The sequence below is a fragment of the Mustela nigripes genome, chromosome 17 (genome assembly GCF_022355385.1).
Source record: "Mustela nigripes isolate SB6536 chromosome 17, MUSNIG.SB6536, whole genome shotgun sequence".
NCBI classification, from domain to species: Eukaryota; Metazoa; Chordata; class Mammalia; order Carnivora; family Mustelidae; genus Mustela; species Mustela nigripes.
In genome coordinates, this window is record NC_081573.1 from 14035470 (window position 1) to 14043250 (window position 7781).

The following is a 7781-nucleotide window of genomic DNA, read 5'->3' on the forward strand; positions in this document are numbered from 1 at the left end:
AGGAAGCAGGCTCCCTGCTGAGCAGAGAGCCTGATGCGGGGCTCCATCCCAGGACCCTGGGATCATGACCCGAGCTGAAGGCAGAGGCTTTAACCCACTGAGCCACCCAGGTGCCTCCCATATCCTCTTTCTGCTCCGCAATACCACCTTGCTTTTATTTGTGTCTCCTAATCTTTCCTTTAGTCTCCGTGAATCTGTGACAGTTCCATAGTCTTCCCAGGTGATTGATACCTTGATAGTTGTGAAGAGTCCTGTTTAGGTGTTTTGCAGAACATCTCTCAGTTTGGGTTTGTCCTCTGCCTTCTCGTGGTGAGGAGTGAAATGTTCTGAAATCTCTTCTCTAACAGCTCGGGCTCTCATCCTCCCAGTGCTGCTCAGGTTTCTTTTCCCCTACCTTTTGCCCTCGTCCCTGTGGTAACCCAGACACCTGTTCGGCTCTTCTTTCTCCCCCCACCACAGGACATGTGCAAAGCTGCCACTGAGTCCGTGCCCTGCAACCCCAGCCCCCTCCCTGGCGAGATCCGCCGAGGTGCCTCTAGCGGTGAGTCCCACCTACCTAGAGTTCCTTCCCTTTATCCCTACACTTTAGCTCTAAAGGGGACACACCCAGAATCTGCAGGGGTGAAACAAGGCCAGCAGAGGTTCTCTCAGCCACCGATTTTCACTGGTGGCAGTTCTGTTCCGTAAAGAAACTGTGAACACTGAATGAGCGAGTGCTGGGTCGTTGCTCCTAGAGGAAATAAAAGGTTAGGTTCCTGCAAGCCTCTTCTTACAACACTTTTGTCAACCGATCAACACAGACCTTACTTTATGTATGTTTCTGTAAAGATGTTTCATTTGTCATATGTTGCTGGCGCGTTCACATCGAGCTCATGGCCAGCAGCTCTGTAATGCGTGCCTGGACAAAGCTAATCTAACACAGATATTTTCTCTGTAAGGAACATCACTTGGGAATACTAGAAAGCACTTTGCCACTCTTCTTCAGGGCCATTTTATTTTATTTTATTTTAAGATTTTATTTATTTGACAGAGATCACAGGTAGGCAGAGAAGCAGGCAGAGAGAAAGAGAAGGAGAAGCAGACTGCCTGCTGAGCAGAGAGCCCGTTGTGGGGCTCAACCCCAGAACCCTGGAATCATGACCTGAGCTGAAGGCAGAGGCTTTAACCCACTGAGCCACCCAGGTGCCCTTGGGGGCCATTTTAAACAGCCAAAACACTTAACACAGGTTTTGGTTTTGGGGTTACAAATCAATCTTAGCGAAGAGGCGAATTTGCAAATAGGGAATCCATGAATGGTGAGAACGGACGGTATTTACACATTTGGGTTTTTTTTTCAGTAGTGTGATACCTTTTTAAAGAAGAATAAATTTAAAAAATTTAATGTGCATATTAGCCTTTGCTGCTTAACGACCCCCAAACTGGTTTCAGGCACAGACTTTTATTTCTCGTGATTTTATGTCCTGGCTGGTCTGTTCTGCTCTGGGCCAGCTCAGTAGATCTCAGTGGTCACCTAGCAGCTTGGTGGAGGCTAGGTGATCTAGCATGGCCTGACTCACACATCTGGTGGTTGGCTTGATGTCTCTGGGCCCACAAAGGTGACCGGGCCACACGTCCCTTGTATTCCTGTAGGCGTGCCCAGGATCGTCCACATGGGGCCAATTGCAGGGTGCCCTAGAGCACAGGAGAGGGCGGGCCCCAGTGTGCAGAGCACCTCTTAAGGTTCTGCTTGTGTAACACTTGCTCTTCTCCCATTTGCCAAAGCCTGTCACGTGGCTAAGCCCAGCGTTGGTGTGGGCAGTGCCAACCAAGGGCACGGACAGAGGGAGACTGAACAAATTGGGGTTCTTTGCTGCAGCAGTCTGCCTGAACTTACATATGATCACGAAGGTACAGCTGAATCACTTTCCACAGGCGCAGCAGCCGTGTAACCAGCAGCATCCAAATCCAGAAACAAAAACCTGACCAGCGTCACTCCCCCCTCTCCAGGGTACCCATTACCCTGATGCTTCACAGCAGAGATGGTCTGTTTTTGTTAGTCTTTTTTGCTAGTCTGTCAAGTGTACATAACTGAAGTCAGACAGTATGTATTTTTGTATAGCCTTCTGAATGCCTTTGTTTAAAACAAATTTTAAAAAATTAAAACTAACGGGGCACCTGGGTGTCTCAGTGAGTTAAGCCTCTGCCTTCGACTCACGTCGTGTTCTCAGGGTTCTGAGATCGAGCCCCACATCAGGCTCTCTGCTCAGTGGGGAGCCTGCTTCCCTCTCTCTCTCCACCTGCCTCTCTGCCTACTTGTGATCTCTGTCTGTCAAATAGATAAAATCTTTAAAAAAAATTAAAACCAACAAAAATACTAGTGGAGAAAATAGGCAGTCGGAAGGAGTAGGAGAAGCAGACAAAGAAGGAAAGGGAGTGCGGAAGAATGTCCCAGAACAGCATTCTTGGTATGCTCACTTGTATACACTTCAGAATATATGCTTTCTAATATATGTGTCTGTGTCTGTGTGTATCTGACATCGAACTACAGCTTAGAGTCATTAGGGCAAAGACAGAGTTTTTTTTTCTTCCACCCAAATGGCGCTTACCTGTCCTGAGGAAACATCGTATCCCTTATTCCTTTCAAGTAAGATGTTTCCCTCTGGGTACATTGCAGGAAGCAGGGCCTCTCTACTGTTCACTTTCTATCACAGATCATCCAGTCATCCTGGGAGGTTCTGCCCAGCTCACCAGAAAGCCACCCTATTTGGCTTCAGCGCTGTCCGAAAAAAAGTTATGGAAAAATTGTGGAAGCGTATATGCCCGTTATTATTAGGGGAGTGAGCAGGGCTGGAAACCAACCATTTTTCCCCGGTAGGGGGAAGGAGGAGGTCTGATCAGGAAGGGCCAATCCCCAGACTTCAGAAAGCTCCAATTCTTTTTCTTCTTCTTCTTTTTTTTAAATTTAAATTTAATTAGCCAACTTACGGTACATCATTAGTTTCAGTTGTAGTGTTCAGTAACTTACCAGTTTCACATAACACCCAGGGCTCATCACAGCACTTGGGGCAGGCTCCGGTTCTTGACCTGGGTGGTGGGTACGTGGGAGTTGACTTTCTGTTAAGTGGTCTGTTTTTCCTGTATGCTGTAGTTATAATTTCAAAACCAAGCAAGCAACATATAATTGTGTAATGCATCGAGAGTCATGGTGGGGGACTTCATTAGGTTTTGAGAGGCATCACATAGCAGAAAAAGGGAAGGCTTTGGGGGGTAGGTAGGCTAGAATACCCATACCTGAAAGCTGGTGGAGGTAGGAGTGGGGAGCACCGGGCATGTGGGGTGAGCCAGGCATCATGAAGCTCTTCCCCAAGAGCTTTTGAGATCTGGGCCCTAAAACCAGGAACACTGCTCTGGAGACAAGACCCTTGTCCTTCCCGCGCCACCTATAAGATGGGCTTGTAGTAGATCCTCTTCTGGTAGGGATGTTGGGATTTTCCATGAGAGGGTTCATTTTTTCCAGTAGATGTTTATTGAGGACCTGTGAAGCACCAGGAACTGTCGCAGCCCCTGGAGATACAGAAATAAACAACCCTTGTCTCTTGGTGGGGCCTGCATACTCAAGGGAGACATCCGTGAGACATGTCCCCCCAGGAGACATCCATGTCATTTAGTGTCAAGCAGGACTTAGGGTTATGAGGCAAAAGCAAGCCTACCGCAGGCTCGGGCCGGTGGAGGTTGGAGTGGTTCGGGAAACTTTCTCTGGGGAGGTGCCCTCGGAGAGGAGACCTGAATGAAGAGCCAGAGCGAGCTGGTTGGTCCTCGGGGAACTGCATGCCCAGTCGAGGGAACAGCATGTGCTAGGAAGGGGTGCACGCTTGCTGGGTGAGGAATATCCCCAGACCAGCTTAGCTGAAGCGGAGCTGGGAGAGGAGCTTGGGAGAGGTATGACAGGAACCAGTCTGGTCTAGGGCCTTAGGAAAGGCCCTCATGCAGTGAGGGGTGGGCCCGCTCCTGGTTAGACTGGCCAACCCCCATCATGGCCGTGCAGCCCCAGCATGACTCCAGCTGCCCCTTCTCCGTTCAGTCCCAAGGTTTGCCTTCACCGTTCTGGCCTCCATCCCCGGGCCCCTAGCAAGACTGGACTCTCCCCTTTCCTCCCTGTAGCTGCCTCTCGAATGATCGCCAACAGCCTGAACCGCGACTCCCCACCCGGCACTCCCCCCAGGCGGCCGGACACCAGCACCTCCAAGATCTCGGTCACTGTGTCCAACAAGATGGCAGCAAAGAGTGCCAAGGCTGCTGGTGAGGGGACGTGGGCGGATGGTGGGAGGAGCTAGGGGTGAGGGTGGGTTGGCGGATGGTCTTCGGAGGTCAGGTGCCCAAGATCACAAGGTGCTTTGAAGACCACAGCGTGTCCAGAGAGTTCAGGGTTGGTCAAGCCCCTGTGCCTCTGTGGGCCTTGCTTTCCCAGTCTGTAGAATGAGGACAGTGGGAAGCTCTTGAGACCGTGTACCTGCCAGTGCACTGCAGTTCTTAGTGGTCAGTTCTGTCGTTTTCAAGTTTTTGTTTATTTTGTATTGTGGAAAGAACACTTAACGTTGACATTACCATCTTCATAAAGGCTCAAGTGTTCAGTACAGTGCTGCGGATTACAGGGTCTCAGTCTGTTTTCACAGATGCTCACCGAGGCCCACACTAGTGCCAGGCCCTGTGCTTGGTGCAGGGGTCAGAGGTCCAGAAAGCACCGTTTCCTCTCAGCAACCAGGAGGATCCTTCCAGACCTTTGACCTGATCCTCTCACCCTGGGCTAGAACTCTCCAGAACTTCCCACTGTCCCAGTAATAAAATCATCTTCCTGCATGGCCTTACAGGCTCTGTATAATGTGACTCCTTCTCCGGCGTGTCTTCCCCTGGCTCTCTCCCTCGGGTCCCTTCCAGGCTCGATCCCACCGTGGGCCCTTGCCCTGATGATCCCTTCTCAGCACACTCTTCCACCAAAGACTTTTCTGTGCTTGGCCTCTGTTCCGCTTCCAGGTCTCAGCTTGAAACCTGGGAATAGGACACCAGCCTTTGGGCTTCCAAGCCCTCCTCCTGTGTGCCCCACTGCTCTGCCTTTGTTGGACCCACCCCCACAGCAAAAATCTTGGCACAAGTGGAAACCGAGGCCCAGGGAGGGAGCTTGGTTATTCTGACGCCCGGCCCCATCACACCCTGTGCTCCTGCACCTCCTCGCCATCTCTGGCCTTTTTGATTTGTGTGTCATGAGCAAGAAAGTTAAGATTAATTTTTTTTTATTTTTTAAAAACTTAATTTTTAATTAATTAATTTGACCAACAGAGATCACAAGTAGTCAGCGAGGCAGGCAGAGAGAGAGAGGGGGAAGCAGGCTCCCTGCTGAGCAGAGAGCCCGATGTGGGACTCGATTCCAGGACCCCGGGATCATGACCTGAGCTGAAGGCAGAGGCTTTAACCCACTGAGCCACTCAGGCACCCCCAAGATTAATTTCTGAAGTATTGAAAAGATGACGAGCCTGGGAGTGACCAGCTCAAATGTGTTGAGGAGATTCATTTGTTTTTTTAAATCTAAGTGATTTATATAATTTACTTACATACAGTGCACAAATTTTTTTTTTTTTTTTAAAGATTTATTTATTTGACAGAGAGAAATCACAAGTAGACAGAGAGGCAGCCAGAGAGAGAGAGAGAGAGGGAAGCAGGCTCCCTGCTGAGCAGAGAGCCCGATGCGGGACTCGATCCCAGGATCCTGAGATCATGACCTGAGCCGAAGGCAGCGGCTTAATCCACTGAGCCACCCAGGCGCCCCACAGTGCACAAATTTTAAGTGTACAGTTTGTTTAATTGATTAATTTTAAAGATTTTATTTATTTGACAGAGAGAGATACAGCGAGAGAGGGAACACAAGCAGGGAAGTGGGAGAGAGAGAAGCAGGCTTCCTGCCAAGGAGAGAGCCAGATGTGGGACTTGATCCTAGGACCCTGGGATCATGATCTGAGCCGAAGGCAGACGCTTAATGACTGAGCCACCCAGGCGCCCCCTTTGATTAATGTAAAAAAAAATGATCACACCCATGAAAGCTCTACCTAGATGGAGCTCTTGAACCATTCCATCAGCCAGCAGTTTCCCCCTTCCCAGCTAGGCTGGGAGGTCAGCCTATTGGGGGCAGGGACAGAGCCACAGGGAGCCCTGAGAGGCTGGCCACAACGGGGGGATTCTGAGCACCTCTGGCAACCCTGTTGTGCGTAGACCCCTGAATCTCTTGGTGGTTCAAAGTCTACAGTGGTTGGGAAGATAAGGGATTGCAGTCATTCCAACACATGGAGATAAAGGGCACATTTGTGCCCTTCGCAGGGCGTCCAGCCCCCAACCCAGGAGCACATTCTATCCCAGAAGATGCTCACCATCCCCCTCCTCCCCATCAGCCCTGGCCCGCCGGGAGGAGGAGAGTCTCGCTGTTCCCACCAAGCGGCGCCGGGTCACTGCTGAGATGGAGGGGAAGTACATCATCAACATGCCCAAAGGCACCACCCCCCGGACACGCAAGATCCTGGAGCAGCAGCAGGCAGCAAAAGGTATCAACCTGGCAGGGGTGCCCTTTGGCGTCGAGACTGCATTTCCCTTCGTTGTGTGGTGCAGGGTTGGTCAGGCCCTACAGGCACTGGCTGAGAGGCAGGCTCTAGTGAGATCCAGGGGGCAGGTGCCCAAAGCGTAGGAACCGTCATGAGCCAGAGGAGCCTGGTTGAGGTTCTGTCCATAGCTGAGGTATAGAGGGGGTCTTCCCCACAGGGTTCCTTTTATTTATTTATTTATTTATTTATTTATTTATTTATTTATTTATTTTTAAAGATTTTATTTATTTATTTTACAGAGAGAGATCACAAGTAGACAGAGAGGCAGGCAGAGAGAGAGAGGGAAGCAGGCTCCCTGCTGAGCAGAGAGCCCCATACGGGACTCAATCCCAGGACCCTGAGATCATGACCCGAGCTGAAGGCAGTGGCTTAACCCACTGAGCCACCCAGGCGCCCCAGGGTTCCTTTTAGAATAGTGTTTGTGTCTTCATGGAAAAACACTCATATGGTGTGGAAGAACATACAGTACTGCCGAACTCTGTCCTCTCAGTCCCATAGCCCAGGCCATCATTACCCTACCCAGACCAGTGTGAGCTCGCCTGCATGTGTTTGTACATAGAACCATATAGGTAGTTTGTTTTAAACCACAAATAGCATCATTTTGTAGGTATTATTGTAGAACTTTTTTTTTTTAAGGAATTTTTTGTTGTTGTTAGGGGGGAGAGACAGAGAGAGCATGAGTGGGGGTTGGGGGTGCGGAGAGAGGGAGAAGCAGGGAGCCTGATGGCGGGGTTAATCCCATGACCCTGGGATCATGATTTGAGCTGAAGGCAGACGCTTAACTGACTGACCCACTCAGGCTTTAACTCTTTTTAATGATCATTTAGTAGTTGCATCATATTTGTATATCGTGATTTAATAAACATTCTTTCAATGGTCATTTGGGTTGGGATGTAGAGAGAGAGCTTATCACCAGTCAGTAGGCTCTCAGAGGCCCATGACCCCCAAAAGAGTGAGGGGAACAAGTAAGGATTAAGAACCCTTCCCACACATACACACATTTCGAACTTGTACAGCCTCAAGGAGCCCAAGAGTCAATTTCAGTGGCCAATTGCACTAGCCAGAGATGTGTGGGTCACTATTAGCCAGGGCTAAATTGGTCAATTTCAGTGGCCAATTGCACTAGCCAGAGATGTGTGGGTCACTATTAGCCAGGGC

General features: G+C 50.0%; 1 protein-coding gene across 6 annotated transcripts in view; it reads left to right on the forward strand.

Annotated features, from left to right (window-relative positions):
• Nucleotides 1–7781, forward strand: part of C17H19orf47 (chromosome 17 C19orf47 homolog) — a 21175-nt gene that overhangs the window by 10297 nt on the left and 3097 nt on the right. For all 6 annotated transcript variants that reach the window (XM_059382733.1, XM_059382734.1, XM_059382731.1 and 3 more), the window contains 3 exons: nt 460–541; nt 4141–4278; nt 6417–6566. In XM_059382733.1, coding sequence (XP_059238716.1) covers nt 460–541; nt 4141–4278; nt 6417–6566 — 370 coding nt within the window. The remainder of the gene's footprint in view (nt 1–459; nt 542–4140; nt 4279–6416; nt 6567–7781) is intronic.